This window comes from Abramis brama (genome assembly GCF_963993115.1).
Source record: "Abramis brama genome assembly, chromosome: 7".
NCBI lineage: Eukaryota > Metazoa > Chordata > Actinopteri > Cypriniformes > Leuciscidae > Abramis > Abramis brama.
The window spans coordinates 663,858-686,171 of record NC_139969.1 but is presented as its reverse complement, the minus strand read 5'-3'; the positions used below and the strand labels follow the sequence as shown (position 1 = coordinate 686,171).

The following is a 22,314-nucleotide window of genomic DNA, read 5'->3' as shown; positions in this document are numbered from 1 at the left end:
AAGATTATATTTCAAATAAAGGCTGTTCTTTTGAACTTCATATTCATCAGTGTATCACAGTTTCCACTAAAATATTAAGCAGCACAACTGAATTTACCATCAAATTGTGAAATAGAAAGGCTGAAATATTTTCTTGTAAAACACACTCCAATAATCTTCCCAAAAATCATGTTTTACAGTGTCTATTATGTTTTACATTGTCTATCATGTTCTACAGTGTCTATACGGCTCATTTAGTGTGTTTGTAGCGTGACGGTTGTGATCTCTGTGAACTTCCTTCTGTGTTGAACAGATAACAGAAGATGCTGAGGAAATGACTGGAGTTTTACTGCGGTAAACTGCTGCTTTACGCCTCTGAATTTAAGAATGCTTTACCAACATTCCTGCAAAGTAATGAAAACGTTATTTCTGAATGTTCTCTGAACGTTTTAAAAATGTTTTTCTTGGTAACGTGAAGTATAAGGAAACATTCTATTGTATCATTCTTCAACATTATGAGAATGTTACTTTTGAATGTTCTCTGAACGTTCTGAAACAAAAAGTAACATTTAAAAAACGTAAAAAACAGAACAAACATTCCATGACTGATGTTTAAATAATGTTTTTGTGCTAACGTTTTATGAAAACATATATTGCGGAGCAGAGAGGACACAGACAATGCGCTGACAGACAGGACAGACCAGCTTACTTTTGATTACACTGTGTCTGCGGTGTTCTGGTGTTTTAATATGCTCTCGTTCATAGAGATTTTTAGATGGATACCGAGGCTTTTTAGGTTGTGTGGAATCTGCAATCTCTGGCCCAGTTTGTTTGCTCGTTTCCATGGCTACAATACGCTGTGTTTCCCGCCAACTGGCAATCCGGGGTGTCGAAACACTATTGGCTGAGCTGGGAGTGGGCGGAGTCACTCAGACCAAAACAAAAACCGACTGACGACACAAAACATGTAAAATAATAAGTAAATTAACTGGCTGTAGAAGTGTTTTTCAGAGAAACGAGTGTGTGAACTTAGCATGTTTCCTAAATATCTGCAAACATATTATGGTATTTTATGCTTTAGTAGAGTAAAAAAGTTACATACAACACCTTTATGACAGCCAGCAGCCATATCACCCTGTAGCCCAAGACTGGTCACCCACTGAAGCTCAGCAGGGCTGAGTCTGGTTAGTGCCTGGATGGGAGACTCCTGGGAAAACCAGGTTGCTGCTGGAAGAGGTGTTAGAGAGGCCAGCAGGGGGCGCTCACCCTGTGGTCTGTGTGGGTCCTAACGCCCCAGTGTAGTGATGGGGACACTATACTGTCAAAGAGCACCGTCCTTCGGATTAGACGTAAAACCAAGGTCCTGACTCTCTGTGGTCATTAAAAATCCCATGGCATTTCTGGTAAAGAGTAGGGGTGTAACCCCGGTGTCCTGGCCACATTCCACCCATTGGCCCTTACCAGTCATGGCCTCCTAATAATCCCCTTACATTGAATTGGCTCTATCACTCTCTCTCTCCTCTCTCCACCTATATCTGGTGTGTGGTGAGCGCACTGGCGCCGTTGTTCTGTGGCTGCCGTCGCATCATCCCAGTGGATGCTGCACACTGGTGGTGGTTGAGGAGAGATCCCCTGATATGATTGTAAAGCGCTTTGGGTGTACAGTAGTACATATGAAAGCGCTATATAAATGCCTCATTCTATTCTTCTTCTATTCTTTAAGTTCACTTTTTTAAACTTTTTTCACTTCAGCAATAATCTGTCAAGTGTCATCTTTGAAAAGAGATCAAGCTTCAGTCTGTCGCTCTAAAGCATTCAAGATTTATGACAGTTTATGTTGGAAATGTAACTATGCTCTATGCTCAAAAAGTGAATACATGGATTATGAATACAGCGTAAATATAATTTAGTACCATAAAATCCCCTAAAAATACAAAATATTAAATAAGTTATTGAACTAAAATATAGTACTCATTGAAGTAGTAGTAGTATTTCATTGAAATAACAAATACATTTCTGTAATTTTTCACCGACACGCGAAGATCACCAAAGGGTTAAAGTGATAGTCTATGATCCATATTGTGGCTTATCAAAGCAAGTATAATGTGTTTCACACACATCCTGACTAACCCATGAGTAACTCGTATTACTTCATAATTCACCCTGGCATGGACTGTACAACAACAACACGCATCATGTTGTAGGAATGTTCTGTTTCAGGAACAGGGCTGGGATTTCCACTCGCACAAATGCTCTACATTCCTTTGAGTTTGTGAGCAGACTCGTTTCGTAACACTGAACACACACACACACACACTACAGATATGAAGGTGATGAAGAACTGTGGCAGATTGAAAAAAGAAGGATGTGATGATTCATCATATTCTGGATATCACATCAAAACCAACATCAATCTCTGAACTGCTGATAACGAGGTCAAACTCATCAGTACTGTATGACAGATCACAGAATTTAACTATGAATCATGTGTTCATAATGTCACAGAACCCCAGAACTAATACAGTACAGATGTAATGTAAACAGTAATGTAGTAAATGAAGAGATGTCATATCGATCACAAGTTCAGTATGGAGTACCACAAGGCTCAGTACTAGGACCGCTGTTTTTCACCCTGTATTCAACATTTAATTTACTATATATATATATATATATATATATATATATATATATCAAGTATAGTTTATATTTATTGATATCGATTCATCAAATCGATATAATAGTGATGTTGATTCATTAAATAGATAATCTAGATATCTAATAAATATAAATAACACAAATAACTAAACGTCTGTTCTTGGGCAAAAAGCTAATTATTTCCCAGCCTAATTTATAAACATTGTTCAAATTATTTAAGTTATGAAATGTCTGTGTATATGCAAAAGAAAGAAAGAAAGACATTGTGTGAAATCTTCAGAAAAGGTGGTAAAAATTTGATGATGTTATCAATTACAGTGTCCAGTCCAGTTTAATCACAATCCAAGAATAAGATCATAGTGTTTGAATTATGTAATGAAATGCTTAACTGTTATGAATGATCTCAGGGCTGAGACTCTGATTGGAGCGCGCAAGCGTGTCCGCTAACGCTATTGGTTGTTTGTGGCAGTGGGCGGGATCTGTCAGCTGCGGAATCGCAACAAATGTAGCAGCAGAAGCGCTTACGCACACACACACACAGAGAGAGAGAGAGAGACACAGTAGACCGAGCAAAGCAATCGGCTTAGGCTTAGAATAAAGCGCGTTACGAGACGCTTTTTCCAACGAATATTTGGATTCTAATGGCCTGTTGATATTGATATTTTGTCGTCTTTCTGTGCCGAGACACCCAGAAAACACCGACGCGGAAGGAATATTGCGCTGATCACGGGATTCTCGGATCATGGAGCGGAACCCCGAGGCGCGGAGCTGCAGAACCCGGTGTCCGGAGCTCCTGCTCGGCGACTCATCCATGAAGCTCTCGGTCCACTCCACCACCGGGACCCGGTTCGAGCTGTCGGTTCCCCCGGAGGAGACCGTGGACGGGCTGAAGAGGAGACTCGCGGAGAAACTCCGGGTTCCCAAAGACAGACTCCTGCTTCTGCACCGAGACGCGTGAGTCCACCGGGATCGGGATCAGTTCTGAGGGATCCTAACGGGATCAAGTAGCCTAGACAACAACACGGGCGTTACGTTAGTTTGGGATGGGGAAGATATAATAACCAAGACTAGCAAGTGCAACCCCTCATATTTATACCATGCTCTTATTATTTAACGAAATAATGTGTTTTGTTCTAATGATGATTAATGAGCATCGTTTATTCAGATCAAATCAGTTTAATGTTTATTCAGTTGCAAATTTAATCAATTATGAATCAAATTCGTTTTCAATAGTGTCATTTATTCAGCCCGATTCAGTTCAATGTTGATTCAATACACTTCAATAAGAGTGTTGACTCCGGGTTCCCAATGACAGACTCCTGCTGTCTCCTGAGTCCGGGATCGGGATCAGTTCTGAGGGATCAAAACGGGATCAAGTAGACAACAACACGGGCGTTAGTTTGGGATGGGGAAGCTATAATAGCCAAGACTAGCAAGTGCAACCCCTAATATTTATACCACACTCTCAAAAAAAAAAAGGTACAAAATCTGTCACTGGGACGGTACCCTTTAAAAAGGTTCTAATATGTACCATTTAGGTACTAATATGTTCACTATTGGTACCAATATGTACCTTTGAGATGCTAATATGCACACTTTAGGTACAAAGATGTACCATTTGAAAGGGTACCGCCACAGTCACAGCTTTTGTACCTTTTTTCTGAGAGTGTTGTTATTATTTAATGAAACTATATGTGTTTTGTTCTAATGATGATTAATCAGTATTGAAACAGAGATCCTTCAGAGTTGATTTAGGATAGTGGTTACACTTTACAATAAGGTTCATTATTTAACTACCTTAGTTAACATGAACTAAGAATGAACTGCACATATACAGCATTTAGTAATCTTAGTTAATATTAGTTTCAACATTTACATTATTAAAATCATAGGTTGCATTTGTTAACATTAGTTAATGCACTGTGAACTAACATGAACAAACAATGAACAGCTGGATTTTTATTAGCTAACATTATCAAAGACTAATAAATACTGTAACACATGTATTGCTTATTGTTCGTTCATGTTAGTTAATACATTAACTAATGAACATTAATGTAAAGTGTTACCAGGATAGTCGAGTCAGCTTTATTTCTGCAGTGCTTTATACAGTTCTGATTGTTTTAAAGCAGATTCTCAGTGATGAACAGGAGGATAATGTTGAGTGCCGGAGAGGTGCATGATGGGAAAGCTCAGTGATTGTGTTTTCCGTCTCGTTAGGAGGTTAAACTCAGGAAAGCTGCTGGATTTCGGGGTGGTTGACGGAAGCAGACTGACACTGATGCCCACCGTCGAAGCCGGACTGATGGTAAATAACAGAATTAATGATGAAAAACTTCATTAAATATGAGACAAATTCAACAATCAGATCAGTGTTGATTCAGTTCAGTTCAATAACTGTGTGAAATGAGTTCAGTTCAGCTAAAAGCAGCTTTAATAGTGTCGTTATTCAGCTTAATGTATATTGAGTCTTGGCAATTTCATCAATTATGAATCAACTTCTATTTCAATAGTTGAATTTATTCAGATCATTTCAGTTTAATGTTGATTCAATTCACTTTGATAACCGTGTTGATGTTGAGAATTTCATCAATTATTAATCAAATTCAATTTCAATAGTGTCAATTATTCAGATTATTTCAGTTTAATGTTGATTCAATTCACTTTTATAACAGTGTTGATGTTTAAAATTTCATCAATTATTCATAAAATTCAATTTAAATAGTGTCAATTATTCAGATTATTTCAGTTTAATTTTGATTCAATTCACTTTTATAACAGTGTTGATGTTTAAAATTTCATCAATTATTAATCAAATTCAATTTCAATAGTGTCAATTATTCAGATTATTTCAGTTTAATGTTGATTCAATTCACTTCAGTAGCATCAGTTGATTGTAAACTAAAGTGAAAGTGAATGTTTTTGGCCACACATGAAGATCTGCTGAGTTTGAGATGTTGTGAATTTGATCAACTATGAATCAAATTCAGTTTCACTAGTCATTCAGATCAATTCAGTTTATTGCTGATTCAATTCAGTTCAATAACTGTTAAAGTTGTATATTTCATCAATTATAAATCAAATTCAGTTTCAATAGTGTCATTTATTCAGCCTGATTCAGTTGAATGTTTTTGGCCACACATCTGAAGATCTGCTGAGTCTGTGATGTTGATGTGTGTGTGTGTGTGTGTGTGTGTGTGTGTGTGTGTGTGTGTGTGTGTGTGTGTGTGTGTTTGCAGTCTCAGTCGAGGCGTTCGGAGCAGTCGGTCCTGCAGGCGCTGGAGACTCTCACGGATGCTCAGGTGAAGCTCTCGCTGCGGTCACACACACTTCCTCTTATACCAGCACACACTCATTCACAAGAACTCACACAATCACTATTCTAATGAGTTCGCGTTTCCCACCACCAGCTGAATATAACCAGTGAAATACGCCAACGCATGTGTGCACACACACTCTGAGAACGAGCGGTAATGCAGGATTCTCGACGGGCCGCTGCTCCTCGTCGGTGTTGTTCTGTGTTTTGCTGGATTTGCATGTTTGCACATTACACAGCGGGTCGCGTGCGTTTGACAGAATTGCAAAATGAGATTGTGTTCATAATGTTTTATGTTTAAGAGATCAGAAAAAGTTTCTATTTTTAAGAATCTTCCGTTTTAGACCCTTCATTTAGCAGCTTTATTTGTGAAACCACATGTGTGTTTATATATCTGTGTGTGTGTGTGTGTGTGTGTGTGAGAGAGAGAGTGTGTGACTCGCCCCATCAGCAGGTCTGTGCGTCATTTTGGCAATGCTGAGCTGTTTGATGTCAGTTCAGTGTGTGTGTGTGTGTGTGTGTGTGTGTGTGTGGTTAGACTTGGAGAGAAACACTCAAGTATGATAAATGATTTCCTAGAACAGACTCGTGTTGAACTCTTATTATAACTACTCTGCAGTCTGTGTAACCTGCACAAGGAAACACTTTACTTAAAGCCTTTAAATATAATGCATTGTAAACATATTTTTTATGCATGAATTATTCCTTGTAATGCACCTTATATTGGTCTATGAATGATTTAAACCACAGTTATAATACATTTATAACACTTCTCTATTTATATTTACAGCTATCCTAAATATCTGCAAATGAAGTCAGAAAATTAATCTTAATCCAAAGGGAAAACAAGTTTATTTTTCTGACTCCATTGACAGATATTAGTTCTTGTTTTAGACACAAACTCACTTCATTTTCTTACATTTTTACTTAATATCTTCAGTCATTTTGCTTCTTCTCCAGTAAATGAATCTTGAATTAAGAATGTTTAGATATTTGTGCTGGAAAACGAGACAGAAACACTGAGGAGGAACATGACTGTGCAATGTGTGACTCAAGCGTGCAGCGTTTGTGCAGTAGATTTGCTGTTGTGAGCGAGTGTGTGTGAGCGAGTGTGTGTGAGCGAGCGTGTGTGAGCGAGCGAGTGTGTGTGTGTGTGAGCGAGTGTGTGTGTGAGCGAGTGTGTGTGTGTGTGTGTGTGTGTGTGAGCGAGCGAGTGTGTGTGTGAGCGAGCGAGTGAGTGTGTGTGTGTGAGCGAGTGTGTGTGTGTGTGTGAGCGAGTGTGTGTGTGTTTGTGTGAGCGAGTGTGTGTGTTTGTGTGTGTGTGTGTGTGGGTGAGTGAGTGTGTGTGTGTGTGTGTGTGTGTGTGTGTGTGTGTGTGTGTGTGTGTGTGTGAGCGAGCGAGCGAGCGAGTGAGTGAGTGTGTGTGAGCGAGTGCCGTTATCTGCTGTAAGATGTGGTTGCTGAATCTGAAGGTATTTTTAACCTGGAAATCCTCCTGTGAAGTGTGTTAGAACAGCCCTCGACAGATTCTGTTGTCTAGACTGTGTGTGTGTGTGTGTGTGTGTGTGTGTGTGTGTGTGTGTGTGTGTGTGTGTGTGTGTGTAGGTGGTGCTTCAGGAAGTTTGTGACGCAGGTTAGAGCGTGTTCACTGTCTCTCTGTCTCTGATATTTCTGAATGATGTAGGTTTAGTAAAATGAAGTGAGTTTATGCTTTAAGTGCATGTACACATAGTTGGGCTTGAAGAATAAGTTGACGTACTTGCAAAGTTACTTATAGTGAGTAGAATTTCTATAGTGGACTATAGAAATAAAGTGTAAAAATTATTGTTCACTAAAAATAAAACCATAAAAAAGTATTACTTGAAACAAATTAAATGTTAACTGAGATATTGAAATTGAAGTAAACTGTAATTGAAGTAGTAAAATAAATCAAGCTGAAATAAAAATGAAAATCTACTTGGGGGTGTGACGAGATCTTGTGCCATGAGAGATTAAAGTCCCCTGTAATCAATCATTTATCCCGTAAAACTCATCTTTGATCACCAAAATGAGATATTTAAAAATAATTTCCTTGAAAATTATTTCTTCATGTCTTAAAATATATTGAATGTAACTCGACACCCTTGCCTCATTTAGTATGCGTGGTTCTATGTATATGCAAATGAGCCCCGCCTCCACTCACTCACTCAGCTCAGAGATCCACTGGTTGACGATCACACGTTGATCTGATTGGTTACAAGGTAGTTTGTGACGTCAGAAACACCAGCGATTTCAAAGCGTGTTTTTGAGACTGTCTTTGGTTCACTGCAGTTTTAAGGAGGAAATACTCAGCAATGGAGTCGACTTATGAATTTACACATGGTTTGACTTAAAGCGCATTAAAAACACCACATAGACACATAAACAACATTAAAAGCTGGATTTTCACCACAGGGGGACTTTAAAACGATTAGGTTGGGTATTTTGACTTAATATCTTAATATCCAGTAAATGTATCTTGAATTAAGAATGTTTAGATGTTTGTGCTGGAGAACGGGACAGAAACACTGAGGAAGAGCATGATTTCTCTCTTCTCTCCAGGTCTTGTTTATCACACATTGTTATTTCTCTGTCCTGTAAAGATCCTGCAGGATCATCGTCTCGCTCTCGTCTCTCTGTCAGGGGAATCTCTGGCCTTTCCATTCAGCTTCATTGGAAATCATTTGCTCTTAATAGCGTAGTGCGATCAATAGAGTCTTTCTAACGCGAGCCATTTACTTCAGACCGATCGCAGAGCAACAGAAGAAGCTGCATTGATCTCTGACGCTCGATGGTAATTAACCTCAGATGCCAGATATCAGTTCAGATGTTCACTGACACTCCTAACCGTGCGATTTAAAGGCGTTTTCGTTGTTTGAGGGACAAACCAGAGACCGTCTGAAAGCTTCTGCTTTCTTTAGTCATTTTTAAATACTATTCTTAAACCCATTTTGCTCCCTTAATGTTTTTCCAGTTGAATTAGGATGTTCTGTTGTGGTAAGCGGTGGGACATTTCCTCATTAAATATTGTAATTATCTTTGTAAATATGTTGAATCCAGTCAACGTTCATCTCATTAACACGACTTAATTCTGAACTCCTGAAACGCCTCCACTGTAGTCTTGAGTTTCTTCCGGGAACGAACACGTCACAATATTCCTCATTATAATAATTAATGCGCAGAATAAAGGGGCGGGGCCTGGGTGAGTTAGTTAGTAGTGTGTTAAACTGGCGGTTATGGTAAGGGGCGGGACATTTCCCAAACACACTTGAAGCGCTCGACCAATCACAACACACTGCTCCAGCCGACCAATCAGAGCACAGTGTGCTTTTCAGAAGGAGGGGCTTCATAGAGACAGGAAGTAAACAGAGCGTTACTGACAGACTGGGAAGAGAGGAGCCGCAACAATGGAGAATATGAGGAGAATAATCAACGTTCAAGCAGGAAAACCTGTTCTAGTAGAGCCTGAACACATCAAGACTGGCGTAATAGATCCTCTTTAAGAGTGTTTGACAGGTGCTTGAAAAATAACAGGGGTTTAATGTGCATAATAAGAGCAGGAAGAAGCTGAATCGTAAATATTTTTTGGTTTAATGGGCATCATATGAGTGTTTGTGAGTCGGGCTGTCGACATGTTTTAACACACCGAAGCCGTTTTGCATGATCGTGATCTCTCCGCCTGTCTTTGTGATTGAAGTGGTCAGTGATTCAGTGTCGTGACTCACTCGTTCCCGAGAGACGCGAGGCTGAGCGTTTCATTCATTCACATCACACACACTTACACACCTCAGGAATTCTGGATTTCACCGGCTCACGCTGCAAAACATGAGCTTCTTCCTCAGTGTTTCTGTCTCGTTCTCCAGCACTAATATCTAAACATTCTTAAATCAAGATTCATTTACTGGAGGAGAAGCAAAATGACTGAAGATATTAAGTCCAAAAAGTATCAAAATGAAGTGAGCCATCAAAATGAGGCAATCATTTTTTGCATTGTGGACTTTCAGTGGAGGGACAGAAACCTCTCAGGTTTCATTTATGTTTTTAAGATTAACTAAAGTCTTACAGGTTTGGAACAACATGAGGGATGAGCTAACCCTAATATTGTTGAGACCAATTATTCAAATGCAATACTAGTTAACTGTTAAAGAGGCTATATTGTGCTAAAACAGGTTTTCCTGCTTGAATGTTGATTATTCTCCTCATATTCTCCATTGTTGCGGCTCCTCTCTTCCCAGTCTGTCAGTAACGCTCTGTTTACTTCCTGTCTCTATGAAGCCCCTCCTTCTGAAAGCACACTGTGCTCTGATTGGTCGGCTGGAGCAGTGTGTTGTGATTGGTCGAGCGCTTCGAGTGTGTTTGGGAAATGTCCCGCCCCTTACCATAACCGCCAGTTTAACACACTACTAACTAACTCAACCAGGCCCCGCCCCTTTATTCAGCGTATTAATTATTATAATGAGGAATATTGTGACGTGTTCGTTCCTGGGAGAAACTCAAGACTACAACGGAGGCGTTTCAGGAGTTCAGGAACACTGACTCTGATATAGAGAAGAACTGGAGCTTCTTCATGATCATTACACACTAAACACAGATGAGGAAAGCAGTGTGTTTTGAGTTTCAGGGCGTTTGAGTTGGTCTCGTATCACACTCTCCATCTGCATACCAGCCGGTCTGTTACGTAAACCGCTTTCAACCAGACTTTCCTGGTGTCGCATTGCCAAACTCAGAGGTTCTTGTCATCGAGGGTTGCTTGGGTGTTTCCTCCTGATTTGCTGATTTCCAAACGGGCTTCAGTCATTGTGTAAATCTGTGAATGTCCAGATTAATGTCACACATCGCCTCTCTTTTTACTTCATCAAATGGTGACATTTCTCCTCTAACTGTGCACCATTATATGCTTTATTTAATTTATTTTTTGCATTGGTAACACTTTCAATAAGGTCTCAGTAGTTAACGTTAGTTAATGCATTTTAATTTTAACAATTCATTACACTGCAAAAAATTTTCTTCTTCAGTATTTCTGAACATTCTTAAATCAAGATACTTTAAAATTAAAATGCATTAACTAATGTTAACAAATGAGACCTTATTGTAAAGTGTTACCAATGCAAAAAAACAAAAAAAAAAACATATAATGGTGCATGGATACTTTGGAGAAGAAGCAAAATGACTGAAGATGTTAAGTAAAAAAAAAAATATCAAAATGAAGTGAGTTTGTGTTTAAAACAAGAACAAATGGAGTCAGAAAAATAATCTTGTTTTCCCTTTGAATTAAGTTTATTTTTTATTTGTTCTTGTTTTAAACACAAACTCACTTCATTTTGATAAATTTGTACTTAATATCTTCAGTCATTTTGCTTCTTCTCCAGTAAATGTATCTTGATTTAAGAATTTGTGCTGGAAAACGAGACAGAAACACTGAGGAAGAACATCATTTTTTGCAGTGTAGTAAATGAAAAAAAAAAAAAAAGATTTTAAAATATGCATTTGGCAGACGCTTTGCACATATACATTTTATCAGTTTAGTTATTCATTTATAATTAAATGTAATTTGTTTGCACCTTAAATGCTGTAGTGTAGAACTAATCATTGTTAGTTCATGTCGAGTCAGCTTTATTTATTTTGCGCTTTATACCATACAGCTTTATTGTGGGGTTTTTTTCATGATAACTAATGCGGTTAACAAATAAAACCGCATTGTAAAGTGTTGTTTGCATGTGACGTCCGTCAGCACGGATCTGCTGTTTTTGTGACGTGTCAGTCACTGCATTAAAGTACCAACCCACAATTTCTGAGAATCGCAAAAGCTCTTCTGCTTGTCATCACCCACACCAATGACTGATATCTGAGACTGAAGCATCACATGCCAAACACATAAACACACAGCCTTTAAAGGGGTGCTATAATGCCCTTTTCACAAGGTGTAAAATAAGCCCCAGTGTGTGTGTGTGTGTGTGTGTGTGTGTGTGTGTGTGAAGTTTTAGCTCAAAATACCCCACAGATATTTTTATATCGCATGTTTAAATCGTCACTATTTGAGGGTGAGCAAAAACGCACCGTTTTAATGTGTGTCCCTTTAAATGCAAATGAGCTGCTGCTCCCGGCACAGGGGGCGGAGCTTCAACAGCCTGCACTCACTCACACATGCACTGACAATTTCAAAAACTTTTAGCCTTTTTTGTTCAAACCGGAGTCAGACAATGATGGAGAGACTCGAGAAGAAGTGACAACATGTAGAAGCAACAGGACATTTCTGAATGGTTCGTTGATGAATTCATGTAGATTATGTGTAGTTATCTTCTAGTCATTGATTAGCATATTCTGTCATGATAATCTATAAATCGTGTTCAGGGGGTGGGGTTTATGTAAATTTTAGGGTTCATGATGTCACTAACCCGGGAGGAATGTGGTGTAGTCTCTACCAGCCGTTTGTTGTAGTCCTTAAAAAACAATTTATTTTAAAGCAAATATCTCCCTTTGCTTTGAACTTTGAGCGTTGTAACTTTGCAGATGTTGTTTATGCTTAAACAGCAACATTACACACTAACTAAAGTTAGAAAAGTGAAATCATAACCAACCACCCCTTTAAATGGGATCTATTGTGCCCTTTTACACAGTTTTCCTGCTTGAATGTTGATTATTCTCCTCATATTCTCCATTGTTGCGTCTCCTCTCTTCCCAGTCTGTCAGTAACGCTCTGTTTACTTCCTGTCTCTATGAAGCCCCTCCTTCTGAAAAGCACACTGTGCTCTGATTGGTCGGCTGGAGCAGTGTGTTGTGATTGGTCGAGTGCTTCGAGTGTGTTTGGGAAATGTCCCGCCCCTTACCATAACCGCCAGTTTAACACACTACTAACTAACTCAACCAGGCCCCGCCCCTTTATTCTGTGTCTGAAGGGCGAGCAGGAGATGGAGGAGGCACGCACACACACACACACACACACACACACACACATACACACACTCTTGCCTTTCTGCTTCTGTGGTTTGAGCGACGCATGTGAACCTGCTGTTGATTTCTGAATGAAACTCAAACTGCTGATGTTGGTTTATCTGCTGATATTATCATACACTGAGATATTCATTAATTTATTAATTTAATCATTTTTTAAATGTAGTTATTTTTTTTCCATTTATTTATTTGTTCTTTTTTTTTATTCATTCAGTTATTTACTTTAATATTTTTTTAATTTTTCCATTATTTCTTATTTTTTATTCATTCATTCATTTCTTTTTTTCTTTATTATTCAGTTATATTTTATTTATTTATTCATATTCATATTCATTCAGTCATTAATATTCTTTATTCATTCAGTTATTTACTTTAATCATTTTTTATACATTTATTTATGCATGTCATTTTTTTATTAATTTAATTCTTTAGTCATTTATTTATTTATTTATTCATTTATCCAATTCACTTTATTTATAATTTTTTATACATTTATTTGTGCATGTCATTTATGTATTTTTTATTTGTTTAATTCTTTAGTCATTTATTATATTAAATATTGGGAAAATCGAAATTCTCTTTCTCACTCCGTTTCGGTTGTGATCTCATTATCGTCTAGTTTGTGATATAACTAGTATCAAGAGGTTGTTTTTGTAGTGATGGTGATGGTCACTGTATGGTTGTGGCTTTGATTGGATGTTCAATAACTGTTCCAACAAAAAAAAATGTTCCAACAAACTAAACATGCAAGTCTCATTAACGTCTGTTTATCATCTGGTTTTGTGTCCAGGTCAGTGACTTTCTGTCGGGCCGGTCCCCGCTGACCCTTGCACTGCGTGTGGGCGATCACATGATGTTCGTTCAGCTCCAGCTGGCGTCTCAGCCGTCCGTCTCCAGGGCTCCCAGCCAATCAGACGCCTCGACAGGCCTGGCTCCTCCCACAACACACACTGACCACGCCCACTGTGGACAAAGCCCCGACCCTGCCCCGCCCCACTCTCAGGTAGAGCTGCTTCAGTCTTTCCTGTTAAAAGTCTTGTTTTATAAAAAGAAAACCAGAAAAAAATCTGCCATTGGGTTCAGTAAAATATATATTGTTTTCGTTTTGATTTAAGTTTTATATTTATGTGTGTGTGTTAGGGTGAAGGCAGCACAGACAGACAGCGATGCAAATCGGGCGCCGTCATCGAGAGCCTCTTCAATCACGCACCTGGAGTTTTCTCAGGAACCTTCTCAGGTAAAGCATGGCTTCAGTGTCGTTGAGTTTTTGCTAATATTTTTATGGAGCCCCACACATGACATGCGGGTGAAATATGTGTATATTGTGGCCAAGAATTAACTGTGAGTGAGTGAGTGTGAGAGTGAGTGAGTGACCTCACCTTGCCCTCACCTCGCCCCTCACCTCGCTCTCACCTTGCCCTCACCTCTCCCTCACCTTGCCCTCACCTCTCCCTCATCTTGCCATCACCTCACCCTCACCTTGCCCTCTCCCTCACCTTGCCCTCTCCCTCACCTTGCCCTCACCTTGCTCCTCACCTTGCCCTCACCTTGCTCCTCACCTTGCCCTCACCTCGCTCTCACCTTGCCCTCACCTCACCCTCATCTTGCCCTCACCTCACCCTCATCTTGCCCTCACCTCTCCCTCACCTTGCCCTCACCTCTCCCTCATCTTGCCATCACCTCACCCTCACCTTGCCCTCACCTCTCCCTCACCTTACCCTCATCTTGCCCTCACCTCGCCCTCACTTCACCCTCATCTTGCCCTCACCTCACCCTCATCTTGCCCTCACCTGGCCCTCACCTCTCCCTCACCTTGCCCTCACCTCTCCCTCATCTTGCCCTCCCCTCACCCTCATCTTGCCCTCATCTTGCCCTCCCCTCACCCTCATCTTGCCCTCCCCTCACCCTCATCTTGCCCTCCCCTCACCCTCATCTTGCCCTCCCCCCACCCTCATCTTGCCCTCCCCCCACCCTCATCTTGCCCTCACCTCACCCTCACCTCACCCTCATCTTGCCCTCATCTGGCCCTCACCTCTCCCTCACCTCACCCTCATCTTGCCCTCCCCTCACCCTCATCTTGTCCTCACCTCACCCTCATCTTGCCCTCACCTCGCCCTCACCTCACCCTCATATTGCCCTTGCCCTCACCTCGCCCTCACCTCACCCTCATCTTGCCCTTGCCCTCACTCTCATCTTGCCCTCACCTCACCCTCATCTTGTCCTCACCTCTCCCTCATCTCGACCTCATCATGACCTCACCTTGACCTCATCCTCCATAGGTACTCTACACCCCAACTGTCAGGACGGCAGCGGGCGTCCTCGCCGTGACATCACCACAATCCTCCAGATCCTCAACGACCTCTTGAGCGCCACACGTCACTTCCCGGGAGCGGCTCCGACCCTGACGCACCTGCGCTGCCCGACGCCCCGACCTCCGACCTGTTCACCTCCACCCTCACCGACCTCCGACGGGCAGCAGCACGGACGCCCGCGCCGGCCCTCCGGTGAGTTTATTCATTTGTTAAAGTGTCTTTAAACCTTAGATCTGGCATAAGTGAGGGATAATGTACATCCAGCCGGTTGTTATCTCAGAATAAACCCGACAGGGTGATCAGGATCAGGTCTTGCATCAGCCTGAAGGGGGTTTATTCTGAGATCACACACACACACACACCTGAACACCTGAAGGGGGTTTATTCTGAGATCACACACACACACACACACACACCTGAAGGGGGTTTATTCTGAGATAACAACCGGCTGGATGTACATTATCTCGCTTATTATACGGCTACTTGCCACATAAGTACATAATTAGACACGAAATATTGATCTGAGTTTTGATCTGAGTTCACACTAGACGGACATTTAAGAGATACGGTATACAGTCATACCACTTAATTACACAGCATTTCACCACATAAATAATTATGAAGATAAGAGATATTGATTTGAGATGAAACAGTTTGTATCTTATAATCCAAAAGTGTACAAAACAATAGTCGCAAAATGGCGGCAGCTGCATTTGTATGAAACAAGAGAGAGTAAGTCCACGATACTGGATGGCATAATTAAATAACTGTACACAAAATATTGATTTGAAGGAGTTTTAATATTCTATAAGCTCACCAAATGCAAAACTTCCACAAAGAAAAAACGTTCCTAGCAAGCGTATAGCGCTGCTGACTTCAGTGACCCAGTGTTATTTGTTTTCAGCGGTTGTTATCTCTTGTAACTCAGATCATATTTCGTGTCTAATAATGTACTTATATGGCAAGTATCCGTGTAATAAGCGGGATAATGTACATCCAGCTGATTGTTATCTCAGAATAAACCCCCTTCAGGTGTGCGTGTGTGTGTGTGTGTGTGTGTGTGATCTCAGTATAAACCCCCTTCAGGCTGATGAAGACATGATCCTGATCACCCTGTCTGGGTTTATTCTGAGATGATAACTGGCTGGACAAAAACCTGACTAATGTCTTGAAACACATGGACATGTGGAAGAGGAAGTCATGTTTTCTGACTCTATCCTCTCACACTTCTCATGTTCTCCTCTGATTCACTGAGCAGTGTGTGTTTGGTCATTTGTGTCTCGTTCTGCAAAATTCAGCACATCAGGTCAGACTGAATCTAAACACACAAGCTGAAAACACACCTCTAAAATATTGAAGACTGATGTCTTGTCTTAGAACAACCACTTCAAATAGAATTATCTGACTAAAATGGCATTTTACAGCGGGTACGGCTCGTCATGTGCTCATCTTCTGTTCCCTGAGCTCTGAATGAGACGTGACCTCTCAGAGGTCATCCACGGGGTCACGCCAAGCTTTCAGAGGGTCACAACCCCGTTAGTGAACATTAGCCAGCAACCACTGGCCCACACTGACACACACACACACACACACACACACACACACAAACAAACACACACACAGACTTACATACTCGCGCTCACACACAGACTTACACACTCACGCTCACTCACATACACACACACACACACATATTCACAGAAACACACACACACACAGACTCACACACACACACACTGACTCACACACTAACTCACACACTCATGCTCACATGCTCACACACACACACACACACACAAACTCACACTATTATCTGTACACAAATCTTTCCAACATACAGGCTGCATGAATTATTCAGCTTTGCTCATGGACACTCAGGCCCTCAGGGCACCCGCAGTGTGTGTGTGTGTGTGTGTGTGTGTGTGTGTGTGTGTGTGTGTGTTCAGTGGAAACATGGTGATGAAGCGTCACTGACAGGGTCAGCAGATCTGGAAAGATCAGACCTCGAGGATCCGCAGGTTTACACAGGAATCAGGGCCGGATTTATGTAAAGGCATTCTAGGCACGTCCAGTTACAGTGAGGAGAAATAATACAAATGTCAGAAGAAGAGGTGAATCCGGACGGGAACAGAAAACAGATGATCTCTGTAAAAATAAATAAGGAACCATTCTGACCTCATTCTCATGAGTGTTTAATTCACTGTAATGTGTCTGGATGTTCTGATCCAGGGTTATTATCATTTGCATATTGCCTCACATAAAATACAATACTACTTAATCATGAGTAACATAATGAAGTTTTTATATGTAAATAACATTCAGAAACTGTATTTGACTAACAAAGTCAACCATTAACATAATGGTGTAGCATCTTTGTCTAAAGGATTGAAAACAAGAGCTTACTAATGAAGTTCAGCCAGTCTGATGTTTTTTCCTGATCCATAAATATTTAGTTTACAGTTCAACTAACACCGTGTGCTAACGAGATGCGACGCGATAAGATTACAGCGACAAATGATTAGTCTGTCCACACTAGACGCGACTGCGAGATGCGAAAAAATCAATCAAACCCCACAGCCAATCAGAACAGCGTGTGGGTGGAGTCAGTCAATCAGAACAGCATGTGGGCGGAGTCAGTCAATCAGAACAGCGTGTGGGCGGAGTCTCGCGGCACCAGAGAGTAATCTCGACGGCACTCGCAAGAAATGTCGCTACATAATCAGATTCTCAAATATTACACCATTTAAACATTATTAAAACACATAGGCTGAGTTACTAACACAATCTTTGTCAAAGAATACACTTGTTTGTTCACAGTTTGAACGTTCTTGTTTCCATTTGTTTAATTTCAAGATCTGAGGTGAATTATCCATTGTTGCTTTTACAGCTTCAAAGCTGGAGCACTAAATGATGTTCAAAGTCACATGACACGCTTTTAACATTAAATAAAGCACATAAACAGTACCTGAGATTATCATCGCCACACTTTCTGTTTGTTGTTCCAGCGCGACGTTTTAGGACATGGTGTAAATTTAATAGTGCAACGTGAAATATTTAGTAGTGTGTAAGTTGCAAGTGATGCACAGCTGGTGCAACCGGTCACTGATGATTGTTTTATTTATTTTTTGATTGTTTTATTTTATTTATAAAAACAAAATTGACGGGAAAATTTGCGACACCGATGGTGAGCTGAGGGACTGACGGCAGAGCAAGGAAAACCACTTTAAATCCTCATTATGAGTCCTAATCATAAATACAGTAGGCCTAATCATTCTCTTAATTAGTAATAGCTGTGTTTTAGGCGTAATGTGAAATAAACCAATCAGAGTCTCGTCTCCATTTCCCTTTAAAAGCCAGTTGCGCCCGCGCCATGACTGATTCGCTATTTACAAAGAGGAATCGGATCTGCTCATGCTCAAGGTTAAAGCTGCGTGTGTGTGTGTGTGTGTGTGTGTGTGTGTGTGAGGTTAAAGCTCAAGCAGAACAAGCCGGATTCCACCATTTCTTTATGTACACAATAGTTGCATATAGAGTGTATGACAAGGCCCCTAATCTTGTTGGTTCACAGATAATGATCGGTTAAAAGGCACTGGCTGTCGGTCAGGAAACATTTTGAGATGTGACCTTTACAATCTTTACAGTGTGTTTGTGATGGTAAGAAATGGCAAAGCAACCAAACAGTTGTCGCACTTTACATCTAACAGAGAAAGTCATTTTGTTTAATAAAATCCCTGTTCACTGTGACCTGCAGTAGTTACCGCGAAGAGCTCTTCCTAACCCTGAATGTTTTTTGGCGTACGCCATTTGTTGATTTCGGGTTCTCGTACACTTTGAGCCCCTGGTGTTGTTCAGCGTCAGTGATGTTGTGTCTCTGTCTCAGGTGAGCGTCTGCGTCAGACGGAGAACAAGGCCACGCGCTGTAAGCTGGAGCATCTGCGGCTCTTACTGCGGCAGCGGCGGCTCCGACGGAGAGCCCGGAGGGACATACGGGCCCCGCTTCACTGGCTGAGCGAGCGCAAGCCCTCACGCCGCGACAGCAGCGACGGCTCCCTGGATCTGGACTTCCAGGAGCCGGTCTGGAAACCCGACGTCCCATCGGACATGAACGCGGAGTTTGTCGTGGCTTGAGCCGGACGAAAGAATGAACATGTGCTGCTGAACGGACAAAACATGGGCATTACGGTCCGAAGCTGTGAAACACTTCAGGAGCCGCTGTGAGGGCATTCATGGTCTCGTCGTCACAATAATCATGCTCTCGTTTTCCAGCACGAAACATTCTTAAATCAAGAGACATTTACTGGAGAATCAAGACTTCATATCTTCAGTCATTTGCTTCTCCAGTAAATGAGATGCACGATATATCGGCCATTATATCGGCATCGGCTAATTTAACGTTATCGTTATCGGCTGATAAGAAAATCTGTCCGATATATTAAAGCCGATAAATAATGTATTTCCTCCTTCAGCTGAGACTCTTCAGATGCGACTGTTCAAACATGATGGTTATGAATTGCTTGAAATATGATTGGAATCACTTTGAAAAGTAAAATACAGTAAAGTGCAACACAAGTCTGTCATATCGTTACATAAGCTATGTAAAATTATGGAACATGGATTTTAATGCTGAGACTTTTGTTTTTGTAATCAGGCTCTCAAAAATGATATAAAAATTTGGATTTAGATTTATCGGCCAATATATCGGTTATCGGCTTTCAAGAAAATAAAGAATAATTATCTTGATTTAAGAATGTTTATATATTTGTGCTGGAAAACGAGACAGAAACGCTGAGGAAGAAGAGGATTTATTACAGTGCAGTAAATGATTCTCTGGCTGGATGTTATGAAGCGCAGTATGTAGCATTATCATGTCAGGTGTTCAACTCTGCTTAGATGATGTTTTGCACAGTTCATTTCTCTCGCGAGCATTAAAATATTTTTGATACGTGTTTCAGAGGACAGTACGTCAGTCTGAGGAGACTAAATAACGTTCAGGATGTTATTTTCAGTCTTTATGAATCCTGGATCTCATGAAAACAAGTACAGCTCATATTTCACCCCAAAATCGAAAGAAAATGGATATTATTTTTCACATTAATGAGAAAAAAGCCTGTTTTTAGGACCATTAACAACCTTTCAGCACATTTAAACCCCAAATATCATCGTAATGCAAATCAATATTTTGTTTATGAATAGGCTTCATTTCTTTATGCAAAATAGTACAGCTTCCTCGTTATTTTTATTTTGGGGTGAAATTTGATTTTGACATGTTTTATGAGATTCACATTTTTATTTCTAAGACACATTAATTGAACAACGCAGAGTCGTTCATGTTCTTCTCTCCGACTGTCGGTTTCTGTGAAGAATCTGCGCGTTTTTCAGCAAAACGCCGGAGAATCAGGACTGTGAGAGAAGGAAACATCGCAGTCATTCTGAAAGCTGAAATAAACCTCTCACTCATTTCTCTCTTCTCTCGGATAAAGGACGACATGAACTCAGTGACTGTTTTATCTTTAAGGAACAACGAATGCAAATCGCCTGGATCGGCGTGGATTCCCCAAACTCTTCTTTTTCCTGTTCCTGGCAGACTGTGGGATCGGGATCCGGGAACTGACTGATCTGATCGTCGTCTTCTGTCGTGTGTTTGTTGTCCTGTGTTTGTGCATCAGATCCTGATATGATCTGTCATGAAGCGAGCTGATGCTTGTGTTTAGTCGCGAGCGTGTCGCACGTTCATTCACACGACTGTATTAATTTATAAAACCATCTGTTAACTGTGAAACTGTGGTTTTGTGTTACTTTCCTTTCTTTCTCTTGTTGTTTTGTCACTGTGTAAACCATCCCAGCTCACAGAACGTTCTCAGAACATTTTACTTTGAACATTTTTTAAATGTGACAAGTTTTGGAATGTTCCGTGCACGTTTAAAAGTCGTTCTCGTCATGTTTGTGGAATGTTGTTCCCTTAACGTTCTCATTCTTGGAATATATTTTTGTTAGCTTTTTTTTTTTTTTTTTCATGAGCAATAAATTTGTGTGGCTTGCAATTTCGTTTTTATTTCCTTTTAGGTAATAAATTAAGATAAATAAATGTTTGCTGTTTTCTGATTTCACTTTAAATATCAGTGTCGCCTGAGTTACACCGTGACTAAACATGATAAAACATGCAACGTTTCATATGTATTTCTTGATGACCAGGTTCTTACAAAGACATTTAAGTTAGACTTTGTATTAAACAACAATGGTAGCTAATTATGTTTCAGCGATGACGTCGGTCAGGTCTAGACGCCGGGTGAGTCATGTGACTGATGTGGTTTTCTTCAAACACAGGTGTGTGTGTGTGTGTGTGTGTGAGAGAGAGTCAGTCTCAGTCACAGGTGTGTGTGTGTGTGTCAGTGTCAGTCACGTTTGTGAGTGTGTGTGTGTGTTCTTGCGGCTCCAGTCATTCTGTTGTTTGTTGTTGAAGAGGATCTGAAACAGAAACCAGAGTCTGATGTTCTGAAACAAAAACAAGCAACGAGTCGCTTCACAATCAAATCACACATCTAGAAAAACACACACAAAAAAAACTAGAACAAAACAATTAGTGAATTGTTTTGAATTACAGAAATGGTCTTATTTTCTGAGAAATGTATCAAAGTGAAGTGAGTTTTTGCTGAAAACAAGAATACATTTTCTTCAGAAAAATAAACGTTGTTTTCTCTTTGAATTAAGTGTTTTATTTTCTAAAGCGTTTATTGTCTTAAGCACAAACTTCATTCTTTTTTACTTAATATCTTCAGTCATAAGGAAGAACATAATTTTTGCACTGTGAATGTGATTGATAACAGTGTGCAGCCATAACTCCCCGTGTGTTATTAACCGCAGTGACTGGATCCATACTGGCGTCTGACGGGCCGCTTTGAGGGTTTGTAATAAAGCGCTGATCTTTAATCGCTCTCCTGTGACCCTCACATAATGAGCAGGATTTAGTGTCACACCTGCAGGTCTGATATATCGACCCAGTCTGGACTGTGATTGAGAAAGAGCTCGTTGATACAGAGTCTTGATGTTGTTTCAGGCTCTACTAGAACAGGTTTTCCTGCTTGA

The 22,314-nt window shown here is 40.5% G+C and overlaps 1 protein-coding gene across 1 annotated transcript; it reads left to right on the top strand.

Moving 5' to 3' along the window:
* Positions 1-3,160: 3,160 nt before the first annotated feature.
* On the top strand, positions 3,161-21,934 carry LOC311087629 (midnolin-A). The gene is made up of 7 exons (XM_084120977.1): positions 3,161-3,588; positions 4,855-4,942; positions 5,874-5,936; positions 13,710-13,922; positions 14,060-14,156; positions 15,199-15,423; positions 19,112-21,934. Exons 1-7 carry the CDS (start codon positions 3,377-3,379, stop codon positions 19,357-19,359), a joined length of 1,146 nt encoding a protein of 381 aa, XP_083977103.1. The 5' UTR covers positions 3,161-3,376; the 3' UTR covers positions 19,360-21,934.
* The last annotated feature ends 380 nt before the right edge of the window (positions 21,935-22,314 follow it).

Excerpts from the sequence above, each read along its gene's own strand:
- LOC311087629 (XM_084120977.1), top strand. The coding sequence starts at position 3,377 with ATGGAGCGGAACCCCGAGGCGCGGAGCTGCAGAACCCGGTGTCCGGAG. Across the intron at positions 3,589-4,854 it reads CTGCTTCTGCACCGAGACGC|GAGGTTAAACTCAGGAAAGC; the intron begins GTGAGTCCACCG and ends CCGTCTCGTTAG. Across the intron at positions 13,923-14,059 it reads CTGCCCCGCCCCACTCTCAG|GGTGAAGGCAGCACAGACAG; the intron begins GTAGAGCTGCTT and ends TGTGTGTGTTAG.